Below are 20,052 nucleotides of genomic sequence, written 5' to 3'. Positions count from 1 at the left end.
GAGGGGAAGAAACTGTTCCTATGGCGCGTGGACCGCAGCCTCTTAACAGAGGGGAAGGTCTCGAACAGGCCATGTCTGAGGTGAGAGGGGTCGGCCACAATTGTACATGCAATCAATCAATCAATCAAGATAGAGTTTCTCAATGCTGTGAATGCTTTATTGAGGAAAATAAGTACACGTACAACACTTCATTTTCAAAAATAATATTGAACTGTATTCAATTCTGTGCATGCAGCCCAGAGTACTCCTCAGTCAGCAGAAATATAACAAGATCAGATTTCAGCTCAGTGCAGTTACTGATACACATTCAATGATGAACACAGGAACACATATAATCAATCATCTGGCTCAAACTTTTAGAACAATTAGAACAAAAACCTGCGTCACAGTCAAAAGCAATGCCAAATGAGCAGCTGTGGTGTGTTAATGAGGGGGTGGTGGTGGTGGTGGAGGTGGTGGTGGCCACACAGGCCTGGAGCACTTCTGTTGAAAATGATGAATCATGCTTTTTTTTTTTTTTTTTTTAATCAATTTCTTTGCAGCACATTTGTTTTATTTGCAGCGCATTTCAGCCATTGCATTTTTTTTTGCAGTGTAAGTCAAGTAATGCAAATCAGACTTTACCTGAGCATACTTTACTTCTGCTACTTTTTTTTTTTCTTGATTCTCAGTTTCAGTCACAGGTCAGGGTATTTCAAGGCTCAATCGAAAAAGGCAACTGGAGCGGATTGGACTAACCTTTAACACAGTCCAGTTGCCTTTTTGAATAAAGCAAACAATCAAACAAAAAGAAAGAAAGAAAGAAAGAAAGAAAGAAAGAAATTAAGGACATTTCAAGAGAATAACATGTGTTATACTTTACATAACCTACCGTGTGATTTGGTATTTTACTAGACCTGCAACATCTGGCTAATGGAGAGCAATAAGGTTATGCTTATGCTTTCGTTTCCTAACCTCTGTGGATAAAAAAAACACTAAATTAGTGCTATAGCATGTTATGTACAACAGGCCTATGATCCATGTGTGTTTATACCCTACATGTGTACAATAGTTTGTATGGAGGAAAACGTTAGATTCAGGAGGACGCAGGAGGACCTAAAATATGTTGTTGGTTTTGATGGTGCAGTGGACCAGGTGGCCACTAGATAGCGCCATGCCATCATTCATAAAAAAAACAACAATGTGGGCGTGGCTTTCAATACGCTTATATAACAGGCAATGACATGAACGAAATGAAACAAACTTGCGTGCACATGCAGGATCGCCTCTCGTATTCCTCACTAGAGTCGGGAGGTAGCATAGGCTTAAAGCAAATCAAATGTTCATTAAAACGCGTCCACAGTGATAGACAGGTAGGCCATTTTAATATGAATGTATCACACAACTATAAGGCTTCTGGGTGCGTTTTAGTTCATCCGTCTCTTCCAACATCAATCGGAAATATTTTGGATGCTGAATGTGAAGGAGCAGATTGGTTGATGGTCAGCCCAGCCTGCATGCCAGCCTGCAGGTCTGTCTGAGGACATCGAGGCTCGGAAGGGATTAATCATCGCAAACCCTTTCCAACAAGCTTCACTCTGCCTGTAGTCCAATTACATAATCGTGTTATACAATAAATACATCTCTGGTGAAACAGTGTCACCTACTATCAAGTTTATCAACACGCTGTTAAGCTAAGATTGCGTCGTGAGGGTGGTGTATCCTCATCTGCCCCAACTGACTCTACTGGTTGCACTTCTTCTCATCGGTTCCTCCTTCCTCCTCCCTCCTCCTCCTCCTCTTCCGTCTGTTTCTGTAAACCAGGGGAAATAACAGTCAAGGTTGAGAGTTGCAGAAGACGCGCCCACTCTTGGCGACGTTGCGCACTTCTTGGAAAAGAGAAGACCTGCTTTTATCCAGGCACGACTGAGCATCCAGACTGAAGAGTCCTACATGGGAAGGATACGGCTGTTCTCTGCCCTTTAACTTTTTTTCCCCCTCCCCTAATAATTGCCCAGAGATGGCTCTTCATAGAATTTTCCGCGCTGTTATAACGGGACCTCCTGGCTCGGGGAAGGGGACAGTGTCTTCGCGCATCACCAAAACTTTTGGACTTAAACATATTTCTAGTGGGGACATTTTGAGAGCCAATATCAACGCCAAAACCGGTAAGATTGCGGTGTCCTTTTCTACGACAGTTAACAGAGATGGTTTGATCCTAAATGAAAACCTGCACACTTTGACTTTTCAATACGCTGCAGTAACACAATCTGTGTTTTGGAAATCTAAACACCTTATGGGCATGCTTAATCATCTAAAGCTTTGTTTTCTGGAGGAAGTGCATTGCACAAAATGATCACTATGCTGAACACAAACTCAGATAATTGCACTAAAACGAGGTCACCACTGTTATACTGTACTGTAGTGTGAACAATGAAAACACCCCAACTGCTTTTCTGGGCTGATGTGATAAGACCACCCCTCCTTCAACAGTTAGATTTCTAATCTCTCTGTCACAAACCACACAGGCTGAACTAGGATAGAATCTGTATTTTCTTTAACCAAGGTCAAACAGGTTAGCAGGAGGTATAGCACAGAGCTTGTGGTTGTAGTGTTTATACTGGAAACACTTGAGCTGTAAATCACCTGAACTTTGGAAGTAGGCCTATACTACTCCTCAGTATCACCTTGGTTAAAGATAAAGCTGCAGAGATAAGAACAGTTGCAACACCTTCGAGGTTTGAGAGGAGGAACTACAGATGAAGAAGTATGCTTTTACAGCTTTTTCAGAGTTTCCTGCCAAGACCACAGTCAAAGAAAATGTGTTGTAACTATACATGAGCAGACATTTTCAAAGTCCTCTCTATAACTCATTCCTTCTGTTGCTTTCAGCGGAGCAGCTCCAGTGGAGCGGTTAGCAGTCAGAGCAGTTCTCCATATTCACTTCTCCATGCAGCTTAAGATAAACACAGCCTGGATCTGAACCAGTGACCTTTCACTTCCTGAGACTGCTACACTTTACCTCACACAAGCTGTAATGAACACTATAGAGAATATTTTACATTTAAACTTCAAACCCAGCTTGAAGCTGTCACTATGCCAATACTGTACTTGCCAAACTGGTATCCATGCAACAGTACCTTTGCTTTCTAAACACCTTGTTTAGGCCCAAAGCACTTTTGTCTGTGGCCTTACGTTTGTCATGTACTAAATACACGGGAACAGCAACTTATTCGTTAATGTATGCCAGAGCAATACGTTTTTTTTTTTTTTGTTGTTTTTTTTTAACAAATCATTTTCCGAGGGTGTAGTTTGCCAACAGTTAAACAGTCTGTTTCACCCTTTGCTTACTAGCACAAGTCGGTACATTTTTGCGAGAACTGTCAGAAAGTTCCTTACTTCAGCTCGACCCCAACCAATGAAACTGAAAGTGACAGGAGAAAAAGATACTCTCATGCCGTTTTACATTTCCCATATTGTTGCTTCACAGATTAAAAAAAAAAAAATGTCTCAGAAAGTTTTACAGAACACCGTTCCTCTATGTGCTTAGATATTCAGTCACACAATGACAAAACAGCATTTTATCAGAGTAAATATGGTATGTTTTCTCTGCATCATTTTAGACAAATTTCCTGGTGATTAAGTGTCACATGTTATTTTGCACTGTACAAAATATGATGACCAAAGACAGTTATTGTTTTATGAAAAAGCTGGTCAAAAACCTGAGATATTGTGGTGACCAGATGAGCAGATCTGGAATGGCTGTTAAAGTTTGATTTGTTTAAGCTTGCTAATTTTGTGCCCCAAAGCTTTGAAACAACGACAAGATAGTCTGTTTAATTAGTGTTTATTATATTTTCATTATCTTCTTCCTTTCCATGCCAATGAATAGACCTACTATGAACATTTCAAGTCATGGTGTCATGTTAGCCCATGCAGGCTGGACATACACAGTCAATGTCTTTATGACACAATAATTAAATAAAAATGTAAAAATGTCTATCTATATTCGTTAAACCTCTGTTATTTTTCCAAAATTGTGAATACAGTCATGTGCTGTCTTGGATGCACCCACTATGTTTGAAGTGATGGACTCTTTAAAAACACCAAGTTTATAGTATTAAGGAGGAAATGTATGCTTTTCAAAAGGCTAATCAGGCATATAGGGATTAAAGTAGGGGTTTTATGTTGGCTTTGTAAAATGCTAAACAGCATCCTCACTCCATCCTTGATCCTGTTCCTCTGTGTGTCTATCAGAGCTCGGCCTGCTTATGAAGTCCTGTATTGATCAGGGTCAGCTGATACCCGATGATGTCATGTCTCGTCTCATCCTGAGCGACTTGAGAGCGACAGACCAGAGCAGCTGGCTGCTTGATGGTAAGAGTTTGAATCATTGCTTGTGTCTGAAATGAAAAACTGCTGGTTAAAACACATTGCCATCATTGTTTGTTATAGAAGTGAGAAACAATGCTTTCTTAGACCTTGCATATTCTTTACTCCAAACCTGGTAAAGTTACTCCTCTTCTCTCTGTCCCTTTTGACTTGTATTCCTTTGTCTTCTGTCTCTCTGTTAGGTTTTCCTCGCACAGTGACACAGGCAGAGGCTCTAGATGACACCTGCAGTGTGGACACAGTAATCAACCTTAATGTACCTTTCCAGACCATCAAACAGCGGCTCACATCTCGGTGGACTCACCTTCCCAGCGGCAGAGTCTACAACATAGATTTCAACCCGCCTAAAGTCCCTGTAAATACATCCTCTCTTCCATAATTTAACATCACTGTTTAAGTTTCTGTTTCCAGCTTTATGTTGCCACTCGCAATTTATTTTAGTTTAGTGAACTGTTTCAAGTTTCTCTAAACTACAACTTGGATAAAATGAGATGCAAAAATAATAGTTTAAACACGGGAAGGCACATTTAGTGAATAACACAAAAGAGTAGGAACAAAAAGTGACAGGAGACACTACAGGATGATTGGAATAGGGACATTTAGCATGCCTTGTAAATGGATCAAATTGTGGACAGAGTTAATTAAAAAATGGAAAGAGGACACAAAGAAAAAATGTTTGCTCTGACTATTCATGTGGGGACATTTGCTCTCATCCAGAGCAATTACACACCAATAAACAGAGGAGCTAGTGCAATGAGAAGCTTAAAAAAAAGGATTGTAAAAATATAAAAATGAGTGAGAGGGATAATCAGCCTCATTTTACACTATCAGTAACAACTCAACACTTTGTTTCTTATGATAACTTACAGTGTGTACCAATAAGAAATTAGATATTTATACCTAAACTGTTTTTGTACATACCGTGTTGAATTAAGCATGTTTAACTGTGCTGTAAAAATTGCTTTTTTAATATTGATGTCAATGGGGCTCCCTGGGCTTTTGAAACAAGCCTCAAATGTACACTCAGCCCAGCTACTGCAGTTTTATTTCACTTCTGTATCAGCTTTATTTTTTAACACCAGAGTTTGCTGCTTGCTCTTTCCACAAAAGTGTTGATTCTGTCATACTTGCAATTGCATGTTTTGTAGCATCTCTCCTGTCCGAGTGGTAGATTGATACTATTTAAGGATGTAGATGATCAGTGTTAATGTTTAGGTATATTGAAAATGTAATAATGCGTGTACGAGTCTACAGCATCATCAGTGGTGAATGTTTCTATTTAGATTAGCTCTAGATGGCGTTGATCTAGGATAATGAGCATTATGAACATTATACATGTTTAGCATCAGCTTGTTTCCATCTGTGCACATGTTAGCCTGGCATTAGCATTAAGCTTCAAGCATCTTCTTTAGGTCAACTGTTTCCAAAGCAAAAAACTCCTGGTGTGTTTTGTTAACAGTGTTTACATTCCAGTCTGTGAGCTGTGTCAGGGTTTGGATTGGACACATCCCAAGGGTGTTAACCAGCTAGGTGATTTAATACCGGAAGCATTTCTTAAGAGAATCTTTCAAAATCAGTTTCCTCATGCTTTCCCCCTGATAATGTTTTTTCTTATTATTATAAAACAATGAAAAAAGTGATTCGTTTGCAGCCTGTAATATGTTTAAGCATGTTTACAAGGTGCTAATATATCATGTTTTACTGTCTGTGTTTTCTTCAGGGTATGGATGATGTAACGGGGGAGCCTCTCGTCCAGAGGGACGACGACACACCAGAGACAGTCACACGCAGACTGAAGGCCTATGAAACCCAGACAGAGCCTGTCTTAGAGTACTACAGGTAGAATAAAGATAAATACAAAACATATCAGCACCTTTTATGTATTTATATTATTTATATTCCTCTTCGCTAATTAGAGTAATCAGGAAGGAAAATGCTGAAGCAGATGTTTGACTGTGTTACAGCCTATATATCTCACACTCTACACTCGTGCATAAATCAACATGGAGGTAAAAGACAACACAGTGTGGCTGAACTTTGACCCTGTCCTGTCTGCACATTCCTCATGGTTCCCTGCATGAAACTGCTTAAGAAACCACATTCCAAGGGCACAAGCTCATAAGTACAAACATTGATTTTTGTCCTTTTTACTGGAGTAAATGAAAAACAAACATGTTTTTTAAGACACTCTTTCTTTTATCTTCACGGTTTACCAGAATCCTTAAAGGTAGAGTAGCATTGTTCGTTGCGGCTTGTAAATTGAACCTGGGCCCCTTCATCTGGGATCATTGCCACAAGAAGCGCACGCCCATGTTAGCATGTACGTTTACTGCTTGTACCTGCACTTTAAGCTACCTGAGAATATAACATTCGTTGTAATGGAAAAGCAGATCATTTAGCAAGCTACCACAACCTAGCAAGCTGGAGTTTGGCATCTGACTGTCTTAACAGAAATGAGGCCAACTCCTTGTCTGTGGGTGAAAGCCAACCCAAAGTCCACCCTTGTTGTGGAACGAGCTTAATCCGCGTGGTGTTTGGCCTCACTGTGATTATATTTTCTCTTCTTTGCCACTATGTCCACCTCCACAATATCCGCCGGTTTGAACGGCTTCCAATCATTGGATAGTTCACTACCAAACTCACCTGCGCACTGTGGGCTGCCGCTGCGGGAAACACATGCACTCCCCACCCAGAAACACCCAGAGGAAACCAAAGCAAATCAAAACATCAAATTACAGACAGAGGGCAGGCTCTCTGCAGACTCAGTCTCCAACACACATGTACGGAGGACCATCAGTGATGGTTGAGCTTCATTACTTTTGTATAAGTCTATAATTACGTTTTTTATGAAAATGTTGCTGACTCTATCTTTAAGGCAAATAATACAAAAGAAATGCAAGAAATGCAAGGCTGTGGGTATACTTACACTTAACTTGCTATTTCTGGACCAATTAGGCAGAACAAGACTTATTGTTTGTTACCTCAAACCAACGGGACATACTCAGCTAGTGTCCCACTTATTTTTTTTTTTACATTTTCCTGAGAGGTAATTTATCATTTGAAACAGGTACACAGTGATAGGCATACAGAACAGGGAATAAAAGAGGACATTAGCAGTCACTTTAGCATACAAAAAAATATTTATCTTTTGTGCTGTTTCAGATTTTTCACATGTGCTTCTTGGATATTAAAAAAAAAAGTTCCGCAATGACACTCTACTTTCTCTTTGTTATATTGGAATAACAGATTTCTGTTTGTTTTCCCTTACAGAAGTAAAGGTGTACTTCAGACCTTTTCTGGGACAGAAACCAACAAAATCTGGCCGCTCGTTGAGGCGTTTCTCCACAGAAAACTCCAGCTCGTCAACCAGAAGGTTGCATAGAAAGCCTGAACGCAACGGCACAAGAAGGGTTAAAGTTTACCAGCAGAAACCACGCTGTACTTAATGATCGATCAGGTGCCACTTCCTGTTAAACAAAGGAAGAGCAATATGTGTTGTTATATATATCCTAAATGTTCACAGTGAGGAGCAGGCTCTTAACATTACATGCCAGTAACCACCACAACATATGTTGTTAGGGAAACTTCACTTATGAAGTACACGCTGCACTGATGCTGCATTCTCAGGATTTGTGCATAAAAGTCCTTAAAACAGAAGTCGTTATGATTGAAAGAAATTGTCATTCCATAATGTGCCTTTTTTTAAGCAAATAGGTATTTCTCACACTCCTTTAGAAGTTACCAACTAACTTGTAATTCCACTATTGTAATCATGACATAGTCTCCTAGTTGAAGAACTTGAAATGTTTCTTATGCAGAGTACTTGCCCAAAAGGGAATTGTTCCACACATAACTGTAAATTCACTTAAACACATAAGTGCCTTTTGCTGCTTTAGAAATCTCTAACAGGTAGCTCAGCTAATGTAGTCTGTCAAAATTATTAATGAGGACCACTCTTATTTTGAACACTTTGATCTCTTTCAAACCATCAGTGTGTAACAGCCTCTGTTTAAAACTTGAAGTCTTAATAATGTTGCCCTTTTTTTTGAAGTACAACAGTTTCCATTTTAACCAGGCATTCCTTGTGGAAACCAAGTCTGTACATGAAGGCCTGTTCTTACATTTTCCATTTGATTTGACAGCTGATAATCATTTTTCACAAAATTCAAGGTTGATCTGTAGCTGAGATTTGTCTTAAGAATATTTCACCATGTTAAAAGTTAGAGAAACGCTAACTTTGCCTTGTGATGTACTGTAGAATTATTGTTGCTACTGTGTGAATTTCTGAACACTTGAATATGATGTTTTAAAGCACATCTCCTTTTCATAGACAACATACAACTGCTTTAAAGTATTTATTGCAAATCACAATAAACCTCTGATACTAGTTTCAGTATGGTGTCTGTTACTTTGTAAGAGAATAGCATCATTGTAGCTTCACAGTCATTGTTTTCCTCTGTTGAATTTGACGACACCTGCTGCTAAGAAGGACTCCACCAATTGATGAAAAAGAAAGCGTCAAAAATCAGAGAAGAAACAAGGAGAGCAGAATTTTTATTCAATGCATTGTTATGACCAAGGCCTGGGGCCTACATTATCCACAATGCAACACAACCAGCGACAGCGCCGTCACAGGTTCAGGTGTATACTGTTAGCATACTGGCAACACCAGCTTATGTCGCCTTGAGCCGCTAAAGCCTCAATTGAATACAAGGAGTAGGCAACACAGTTTCAATCAACTTGCGTTTTCTGTAACCCTAATTTGTATTTGTAGGCGCGAACAACACTTTTATAAATACGTCACACAGGAGCGACGACAATGATTTGAACAGCTTTTCCCTCACCCTTAATGAATTTACCACAGATGCAATTTCAGGTATCGGGAGCATAGAGCAGGCTACAAACTGCAGATCTACAATTAACTGTAGCAGTTTTAACAAGACAGACATTTAGATTAGCACTGGTCTTATATTTGAGTTTCTTACAGCAGCAAGACTAACAAAATCTTACAGAGGCCTACTATGAGTCTGAATGAGATGTATCATTTTCCTAAGCTGATCACATCTCGGTTACAGAATTTCTTGTAGCAAAGTTTCTCAGTTGTACACTCACAGATTTATTTAATATCTATCTGAATAAGGAGACCCCATGGACACAGGCCACAGGCTAAGTACAACAGTTAAAGCCATACAATTCTTTTTGCATAGTCAGTCACTGTGGACAGTGACACATATCGATTAAGACCACTACGGCACATTGTTTGAGCTTTAATGCTAACAATAATGTTTTTGTTCACGGTTTTTATACAGATACGTTTTAAAGATGCACTGCAAAGATAAAGAAAAAAAATGGCACCGTCCAGGCCAAACTCAAATCTGTGAAATATGAAGAGTGAGACAACGATGCATCCCCCAAAAGTGGAAAGTCAGAAACAAATACAATGTTCTTTAATGCATGGTGTCTGCAGTTCCACAGTCTGTTGTCAAAGTTGTACTCTTTGTGCCTCTCAGCAGATTTTTCACACTGATTTTGTTCATCCAGTTAAACATGTCCTTTTATTTATTTTCTTAACTGTAAGCCACACAAATCTTTAAAAAAAAAAAAAGTTTTCTCGAGTTTTCCTCGAGACTAAAACTTAAAAACTTGGCAAACATAATACAAAACAAACAAAAAATGTGACACAAAACCACCACATGCTCAAGTAAAGCCTGCTGGTGAAATAAAAATGTCAGGGGACACAACAAAGAAAGTGAAATATAAAGTGCAGGACACATTCAGATGCAGACATCCTTTCTGCATACTCATAAACAGTAAAAGTCTTTGTGGAGAACTCAGCCCTTTTTTTCCTCCTTCTCTCCTTAAAAGGTACTCAAACCTTCTGACTCACTTGTAGCTCCAAAAGCGTGAATTTAAATTGATATTCCCTTTAGTGAAGAGAGAAAGGAGCACTTGTGTCTTATACTTGTGGATTGAAATACTGGATTTATGAAAGGTACAGTTTTACTCTAGCAAACCTCTGAACCAGAGAAGCAAATCCAGAAAGCTAATGGACCTTGAATGTGCTAAAACATGCAGATTTGCACTCCGTCACCTGCAATTAAGGTTGAGCTCTACATCTTTATGTTCTAATTATCAGATAATCTTAATTCAAACGATGAAAAACAACCTCTTTAACTGACAACCACAGAGGCCTCTATTCACCTTTAATGACTCATGCGTTCAGATTACACCGGTGTTGTTGTGAGATGCAAAAGCGGCTCTTAAAAGCTGGTTTTACACGGGATGCTGATTGCTTTGTCAGTTCATAAACTCTGAATGACCCTATTGGCTGACATATCACATCACTGGTCCTCTCATGATAATCAACCTATGTGGGATCGTGTACAGCTCCTCATACTGATCAGTCAGAAAGGGTTGTACTCGCTGAGTGATTCTGAGCATAATGCTGAAGAAATAAACAGGAATCAGACGGGGCGTTTGTATGCAAACAGCCACATTTTTCACTCGGACTTCCCCCGGAGTTTCTCCTGCCAGACCCCTGGTACTTTTTCCTGCAGCAAATCCGAGTGGGCCGATGTGAGAATGGAGGAACGTGAAGACGGCTAGAAAAAGCACAGCTGCTTCCCGCCTTTGTTGTGATATAAATGCAGACGATCTGCTCTTTACTTATCAGAACAGTGTCAGCTATTAGCCTCCTTTCTGTCAATTCTTGTGAAACATCTGACAAAAGTTTTCAGCAAGCCTGAAATTCTCACATTAAGAAATCTCCCTTTCATACCAGAACTCCACTGCTAACATTTCCTTATTAAATACGTTTTCCCCTCATGATTGAAATCTGAGAATCATTCACAGTTACAACACCTCCTACAACGTCCCTCTGACCCGAGTCCTCCTTGAGGCACAGGATTTGGTGCTTAACTTATTGTCTAGGTATTCTTTTGTGTTGTCTGGAAGTAATTTACAATTGAGTGGATCTGCTTCGCTTTCACTTCAGAACTCAGGATGTTTCTCTTTTTAGAGCCAGCTTGACTGATATGGCTGAAAACACATGCATCAAGCTGGCCAGAGACACAGCAGGAGCCGACTTACCGGAGGCCTTCCACAGCGACATAACGAGGACAACACTGAGAAATGTCCGTCACTTAGAGAAACGTTATTTCCCCGCAGGTTCTCCACTTATAATCGCAACTCTTAAGTCGAGTCATGTCTTCGCTTATTCCTTCTTCTGCACTGGTGTTTTTCCCCAAACAAGAGGGGAAGAGGGCGTAAAAACTCAGGTTCATCCTAAATGGGTGAGACGATGGAGATGGGAGGAAAAAGGAGGCGCTGCTTCTAAAATCACTAGGATGTCTCCATCATGCGTATGTCATCTGTCTCTGTAGCGTCATCCTTTGTCCATCGCACGGTGTTTGTCCACAGTTCGGACTCTATACATCGCTTTGTAGGATACTCTGCCACCTAGAAGAAGGAGAGAAAGAAGGGGGGGGGGCATTATGATCAGAAAATGCTCACAGGTGAGGCTAGTCATTGACCCGTCAAATAAAAAAAAAAAAAGGTTAAAATTGAGATGGAATGAGATTATGGGGAGATTAACCTAGAGTTAGAGGATTATACAGATGATGTAACTGCACTCTGCTGCTTTAACATTTAATGCGCTGATCTGGTATTAAAATAATGTTATTTCATATTTTTTGTCTGCGAGGGATCAACGAGGGACTGAAACCAGATTCACGGTCAAACCTACTCAAAACTGTGTAGAAAACAAACCACCAGCACAAACACAGGTGCAGGTCCAGGAAAGACGAGCTGCTTTCTAAACAGGCAGGACTGCATTCCTGTGTGGCCGTCTCTCCCCTGTGGGAGAAGGGGAGGAGTCTTCTTTTCTTTTTTGCAGAGGAGCTGTTTGGCAGACGGTCAAGCTGTGAGGCCACAGAGGGGAGGAGGCCTCATTCACTCTCGCCTTTCAGAGTTTAGCCGTTTGGTAATATTTACTCTCTACATCATCTGACTGTTGATAAACTTCGCTGAATTAAAAAAAAAAAAGCATTTGTGTCTAAACAAGCTTGTTATTGTCACATAAAAAAAGGCTTTTATTTGTATGAGGGAAGGTGCTATTAGGTAGTCATTTGTTACACATTTTCTACATTATTCTCTTCTCCTCTGATGAGGCTGCATGTATCTAAATCCCTGTTCAGACTGACTTTTCAGACTGATATTTACACCCCTGTGACGTTTTGCCTTCAACCTGAATGTTAGCGAGGCGTAATAGGGGGGGCGAAGTGATCCCACCTCTGTACCAACTCTGGAGGCGAGACAGCTTCAGCAGAGCCAGCAGGGGGAGCGCAGCGCTGTGTGTTTATGCATGAGACGCCAATATTACGCCATTGCAGAATCAATATGAATGTACAAAGATGTAATGACTGCTGAGATCAGTAAAGGTACTTTTGCAAAAAATAAAAAGCTGTCTGATACGGGCTTAGGAAACAGGATGATGCATTAAAAGGATCTCTGATGGTAGAAGAGTGGATCTGATCTACTGTTTGGACTTTGTTAAGTAGATGCAAAAATACACAACTATGGATTTATTATAAGTACGTAGCATTAAATGTCTCTGCGTACATCTGTCGCTCATTTGGCCCTAATACTTGTATGACCTACACCACAGCCTATGGTATCAGTCTCTACATTTACACAGTTATATGCTAGTTTAAGAATGGAAAAACCTCACAGATTACCGCTGTGGAGGGTTTCATCGAGCTGAAATGGAATTAGAGCCTCTCCATGACTGTGCGCTGACATGTTGATCCAAAGGTTCTGCAAAGACTGTTTTCTTACACAAATAATTAAAGAATATGTAGACTTGAATGTATGTTGTACTGTAAACTGTGAAGCAAGCCCTGCTGTTCAAACTTTTGAGATGAGACAACATCTTAATCATCCAGTGCGATGTTTTGCATTCAGACTTATATACCTTTTTACTACAGAAAACATACAGGTCAATAACAAGGTTAAACTAGTTTTGTTTTTCTGAGGGGTTTTTTTTCTGTTTCGTTTGGACTCTTTATTAAGTTATTATGTTGTAAAAATCCTCAGTTTTTATTCTTTGTAGTTTTTTTGTAAAAGTTCTAAGTGAGACTTAGACCAGAAAAAGGAAACATCGTACTGTTTAGTGAACACAAACTTCATGAAGCCCCCCCCCGCATAAACTCATCTATTACAGAAACAAACCGTACATCATGTGTCACTGAGTGTGCTCGTGTCAAAGACTAAAACTACAGTACGGACATAATTATAGTTCATATTATTTAGTTTTATAAACACATGTCATTTTTATTTAAAGCCTCGTTTTAGTTTCAGTTAAAATAAAATATATATATTTTTTCCATTAGTTTTTATTAACGACAATAACAACCTAGGTCCATCCAGAAACGTCTGTGACAGGTTCATATGAGCCGAAAGAGATATACGTCAGGCTCTACAAATAATAAAACATGTAGAGATTATTATCTGTAGCAGTGTTTTAATATTACACTTTAGTGGAAACGGGATATCTGAGATATAAAGTGATCTGTCTTTTTTTTGGGGGGGGGGGGGGGGGGGGGGGGGTTATGTCACACGCCCCATGTACAGAGGATATAGTCCTCGTTGCATCTGCAGATGGTACGAGTCCAAACTCCGCCATTTGCTGCGTGTCATCCTGCACATCTCAACATATCCTGTCTCTCTGCAGCTGTCCTAAAAAGCCCATCCCAATACTGTGACAGAAGTTAAGGTTTTCAGAATTACATTTCCGGTGAGTAATGTGGCAAAGAGGACGTCCTGATCAATCAGACACATTTTCCCTTTTCCGAGTAAATCATTTCACCATGACTGCGTTTGCCTCCAAATCCAGGATTCAAGTATTGATGAGCTTTAAGAGTTCTACATATTAGAGAACTGATATTCACTGGCTCAATGATGCCCCCTACAGCTGTGTGGGTAAACTGCAATAACAGAAGAATCCCAATATCCTTGTTAAAAAAAAAAAAAAAAAAGGAGAGAAAGAGCACTTACTGGAGGTAAAGAGTCCAGGGCTTCTTTGGGGTCCAGTCTGCAGTTTGTGCCAGTGTTGTGTTCTTCTATGTTGTTGTGTGTGTCATCTCTGCACTTGAGTGCGTATTCTCTCACTCTGTGTTTGAAGGCCTCAAGCTCCGTCTGGAAGACTTCTAAGTAGACGTCTTGTCCGTCCTGCATAACAACGACAAAGGCAACAGTGTAAGGGAACCCTTCGCCTTATACTATCCAAAAAAAATGCAACAGAAATCATATCTAAAGACACTTTGGTACATTTGTTTTAGCATGCACTGTAAGAGTGGTCCATAGGTATGTGAAATATGTTTAAAAAAAAAAAAAAACAGTGTCATTTAGGGGTTGTGTGTGTGTCTCACTTTGGCTTTGTGGAAGAACTGTCTGAAGCAGCCTCGAGGATCCTGCTGAGAGTTTGAAGCCATCTCTAGGATGAATTGCATGACTACAGCTTGGTGTGCAACCTGCTCCATCAGCGCTTCTTTCTGGAAAAACAAAAATCTTAATGTTCAGCGTCTGTTTGTTGCGAGTAGCTCGCCTGATTAACTTTGAAGTTGTCCAAGTAGACATTAAAAAGCTTCTTTTTCCAAAGCTAAACTTTTAAACACTGTTCAAATGACATGTGCTGTATAATCTCTAACTAAATATTTGCTTTGTATGTTTGTTTGCAGCTACTTAGTATTTGATGTTGCTATGGATGTTAATTGTGTCCAAATGGAATCTCAGCAACATATGATAAGCATCTTCTATAAAATGTCAGATTTCTACAAAGAGGTTAGCTCTGACAGCACAACGGTCAAATCTCAAACTGGTTCATCCGTATTCATCGTTATGTGCCACCAACTTCAACTTCAAAGTGCTCCTGGAGTTCAGAAAGTACATGAGGCATAAAACCAGCTGACACTACACAGGCCGCATTAGTTAGAGGAGTTATTCCCTTCCTGGTTTTGTTGTTGATGATGTTGTTATTGTGGAGGTACCAGTATAAACCAGTTTGCAGTAGACCGCTCAACGCTGATGAGTTGCTGAAGGTTCAAAGATGAAAGAACACCAGTCTCATCATTTCAGTACATTACCCCTTCTTGCTGAAGTCTTATGCACCACAGGACCAGGTAGTTTGCCGTTTCCTCGCAGATGAGCTGCGGCATTTCAGCGAGGAACCGCTGACTGTCGTCCCATCTCCGCAACATTCCTGACGAACGGAACATAAAAGCATCGTCGGTATATATTTTCTGCAGACATCAACAGGAGACCTCATGGGTACGTTTGCATTTGAAATGTTTCCTGCTGCAGCGTGGGCAAAGTTTTACCACGTCCACTGAACGCAGAAGATATTTGTTTAAACACAGTTATAGGGCGAGGAGGGCTCGTGTCGGGCACCTGAGCACCGGCTACCTCTTGTACATGACGTAATACAACATGTGCACGGCCTTACATAATTATGAAGCATGCTGAGTTTACAAGAAATGCGTACTGAAAAATAAGCATAAAAAATATATATAATGGGACACACAGTCGAGTACGCGTCCACACATCGGAGCACAACACAGAAACAACACAAAAAGCTACAAGCAACAAACTTAAGAGCTACATAATACAATACGTTTCTTAAATCTCAATAGACATTTAAACATGACTCTGAGTGAGAATCAATTTTTATTACAAACTTCAGATTCGGCATCTCACTCACCGAAGTGCCTGAGCTCTTGCTCATACTTCTGGAGAAACGTCTTGCACTTGTCTTGATCCATTTCTACTGGCTGGTTTGGGACATTGATGATACTCTGAAAGACGGAGAATAATAAAACAATAAGTCAAACAAAATGAACAGACTGCAACTGTTCTTCTGCCTTGGTTGTCCCTCCTTTAAACAGGGCACGTCATTACTGTTTGACTAACCTTATTAAAAACATCCCAACTGCTCACAGCGCCGAGCACAGGACTCCGGCTGGGTTCCGGACCTCCCAGCATGCTCTCCTTGCGGCGCCACTCCTCCACAGTGTGCGTGAGTTCTGTGGCGCACACCTGAGTGCGAGCACGTTCCTGCTCCAGGGACTCGGAGCTGTGGACACCGAGAGAGCACAGCTGATCCTGAGCTTCGGCCAGCCTCCAGCTGGAGACGATGGAGGCCTTCACACAGCGCTGCTGGCTCTGGCACAGAGACGCCATGGCACAATCGCAGCGGAGCGACGACGGTGACTGCTGTGGGGTTATTGCAAAGAAAAGAGATCACAGAGAAATAGCGGGTTACTGTCAACGAGTTAAATATGATTCATAACTAGGTTAGGGAAAATAACCACACACAAACTGTGCTGTGCATTAAGGACATCGTATGTGTGCCTTTCCTCTTTGAAGCGGAGTCAGATCTTAAACATCACCCTGAGCTATATTTTGGCCTATTCCTTAGGCTCCAGACCTGCCTCCATTGATTCCTGACAGGCAGACTGATGGCTGATCTTCTACAGAATTTCTCACCAACATTTCTAACAATTTGAGATGATAAAAAACAGTCTGTGTTTGCCAACAAAAAGACAGCTCCCCCCCCCCCACACACAAAGTCTCAATTCCTCTGGTTCCCTCATGTACTTCTAACTCCAACCAACACCATCTCCGTCGCCCCACCCATCAACTTCCTCCTCCATCTGTCCTCTACCTCACTTTCCCCCGTGCTTGCCTTAATGCCCTCCCTCATCCCAGACCGTTAATCAAATTAACTGTAGACACTCTTAACATGCACACTAATTACATAGACACTCATCGAGATCTATATTATTCTTCACAAATGTACTAAAATATCTTCTGTCTACCAACTACACTGAGTGCAGCTGCTTATATCAGGACTGATGAACGCCACTGAAGCGTACTTATGACTTGCCTGATAAACAGTGAACGCAAAAAAGAGCAAAGGCTTCAAGCATTGGAAAGACAACAGAGGAAAGTGCCTTTGAATGTGTTTTAAAAAAAAAAAAAAAACAGTTTGTCAACATCATGCTCAGACTGGACAACATGTCAGATACTCTCATTTAAACAGGGCTCTGGGCTTGTCATACATTTACCCTCCCTAAGCATTGAACATATTCTTCTTACACAAAATCACGTGCTCCCCCTAGCTGCTCAGCTAACCCCTCCTGCTCACGCTGAATCACAACCTTAATGTGGGGCCTTCACTTTGTTCAGCTTTCATGACCGCCGCCACCACCATGCTGTATTTGGTCCTGGGTGGGGCGAGGGGGGGGCTAAAAATAAATCAATGCTTCATTCGGCTGCCTAAAACAATCCTGTTAAGACATGACACACAGCTGTCAGTGTCTGAGAACACTGGGGGGGGGGGGGGGGGGGGGGGGGGGGGTTGTTGTGGCCTCTGATCTCACCATCCCATTTACGGCTGATCTCCCTCTATTAGCACAAATCCTGATTGGAAACTGCGTGACACCGTTTACCATCTAACACTAAAGTTAAACATTGAAGTTGGCGTGATTGTGCAACTTTAGGTTCTCCATCAGATCAGCTTTCGGTCTTAAATGCAGGTTGGACACTAGTATTATTCACCAGGACAGTTATTGGCTCAATGTTATAATAGCCCCTAAAAGCTAATTGATATAGTTGAAAAGACAAGATTATGGAACAAAAAACAATATAATTGGAAAAGAATTAAGCAAAGTCTACAGTTTGTCTAACTTTCAAGCTATCTAATAACTTAAATGACCCCCGAACAGGCTCAGCTGGAGAGCATGCTTTTAATACCTTTCAGTTTCCTCTTCTGGTGCCAAGAAGGGCCCAAAGGATAAACATGAGGTAATTACCTGCTGGTGAGGATAAACACCACTGAGGTCCCGTGAAGCCTCGTCACAGCTCGACTCTTCGCGAGGTTGATTTGAAGCTACGTTGCCCAGCCACTCCATCACTGCTTAGCAACTAACTCGCCTAGCTACGAAGTGGGATCCGCCAGCTAATGCTAGCTGTGTTGGAAGAATCAGAACCAGTGTTGCTCCCCTTTGACAAACTCACTGCCAGAGTTGAATGTGAACCATCTGCAGGTGTGATTTGTCAGCGGAGCCGACTTGAGAATATGATTCAGCTCCCGTGAATAACACCGTTAGCTAACAGTTTTCAGAACTACAACTGGCCATCCCAAACAGACGGACTTCTTCTGCTTCTTCTTCTTCTTCTTCTTCTCTGGTTTAATCAGGGCGGAAACATGGTGCATACCGCCACCTACTGTACCGGAGTGTGTAACTGCAGGGCTTCATGTAGTAGGGCCTACTTCATGTTACATTCTGCAAGTTAATGATAGATTAAAAAATTAAAAAAAAAAACTCCCAAAAAACACAAATAAACAAAAAAGACTGAAAAATAAAACATTTAAATTTTTATCTTTCAGAAAATAAAAAACCTTATAGCATTCCATCATTTTGTCCATCCTCCCTAAAATCACTTCCAAACTCCATCTCTGTTCATATATCCTACCACATAATGTAGTCCTCTCCACATCATGTATGCTTACACTTCATAACAACATGTTCAACATTTTCAGTAACATTACAAACAACACATTTGTCTAACACACACTTTGCCATTAAATATGGTGCTCCTGTTTTCATTTTGTAAACGCACAAATGTAAAACTTTGCTTGGAATATAACGAGATTTTTAATCTGTTTGTGGTACAGTGAAATTCAGGTGGTCATAGAGAACATTTTCCAGAAGAACCTCAAAATTAATAATATGATCTAAAATAGATCTACACATATCTTTTTACAATTTACGAATATGCACACATTTCAATTAATGACAGTCTCAGAATGGGATTCACAAAAGGTACAATTTACATGGATACCTTAATTGAATTTAACAAATAATCATTTGACCGGATAACACCGATAAATAATTTAAAAAGAAACCTCCTTAACCTTATTGAACAAAAATTATTTTTATGGGAAAGTCCAAATTTTTCACCAGCTTAAACGACTTTTCCGGTAGGCGTCTCATTGGCGAAACAGAAACAGAATTAAATTGAAAAAGGGCACGGATTTACAGTTGTTTTTTTACGGACAGAGTCTCATTGCCTTGCTTATTAGAGATTCGGCCTGATCTGTTCCAAAGTGAACTTTCAATACATCATCATTGAGAGCAACCTGACTGTGTCACACAGAGCAAGTGGTAATGAGGATGTGATTTGGGGAGGAACAACATGAAACAAATGATGGCACTATTTTAAAAAGATCACTCTTAATGTAGTGTTTTTCAGTCCAGCCTCAATGATGTAGATGTAATCTCTCTAAACTTTCTCATTTTTAAAGGGAAATTAATTAAACTGGTGCAGGTATTGTTTGCCTATTGTAAGCCTCTCTTGAACTAAATGCATAATTTTACTCTAATTATTATAAACAATTAAAATGCATTGAATTTAATAAAGAATATTTTGTATAGACTATTAATCTTTAGGTTTTGGAGTTAATCTCGGATTAGATTTATCAAGATGCCCATTGTAAAGAAAAAGATTATTTTGATCCAGTCTTTTACAAAGATAACATATTTTCGGGCTTATATGAGTTCTAATAACATGTATCACAGAAAATGTGATACATTTAACGAATCCAAATGGCTACGTCTAGAT

At 40.3% G+C, this 20,052-nt stretch overlaps 2 protein-coding genes across 2 annotated transcripts; one reads left to right on the top strand and one right to left on the bottom strand.

Moving 5' to 3' along the window:
• The first annotated feature begins 1,779 nt into the window (after positions 1–1,779).
• On the top strand, positions 1,780–8,759 carry ak3 (adenylate kinase 3). Its single transcript, XM_061062152.1, has 5 exons — positions 1,780–2,147; positions 4,237–4,356; positions 4,554–4,726; positions 6,092–6,210; positions 7,642–8,759. The coding sequence occupies exons 1-5, from the start codon at positions 2,000–2,002 to the stop codon at positions 7,751–7,753; spliced, it is 672 nt and encodes a 223-aa protein (XP_060918135.1). The 5' UTR covers positions 1,780–1,999; the 3' UTR covers positions 7,754–8,759.
• A 149-nt stretch (positions 8,760–8,908) lies between these two features.
• On the bottom strand, positions 8,909–18,578 carry cdc37l1 (cell division cycle 37-like 1). The gene is made up of 7 exons (XM_061062151.1): positions 18,240–18,578; positions 16,336–16,638; positions 16,127–16,220; positions 15,513–15,628; positions 14,799–14,921; positions 14,425–14,598; positions 8,909–11,829 (listed from the first exon to the last, which is right to left on the bottom strand). Exons 1-7 carry the CDS (start codon positions 18,336–18,338, stop codon positions 11,713–11,715), a joined length of 1,026 nt encoding a protein of 341 aa, XP_060918134.1. The 5' UTR covers positions 18,339–18,578; the 3' UTR covers positions 8,909–11,712.
• Between the last annotated feature and the right edge of the window lie 1,474 nt (positions 18,579–20,052).

Source organism: Labrus mixtus, chromosome 17, assembly GCF_963584025.1.
Source record: "Labrus mixtus chromosome 17, fLabMix1.1, whole genome shotgun sequence".
NCBI lineage: Eukaryota > Metazoa > Chordata > Actinopteri > Labriformes > Labridae > Labrus > Labrus mixtus.
Note: the sequence above shows the minus strand (reverse complement) of the source record. Positions and strands in the feature narration are given on the sequence as shown.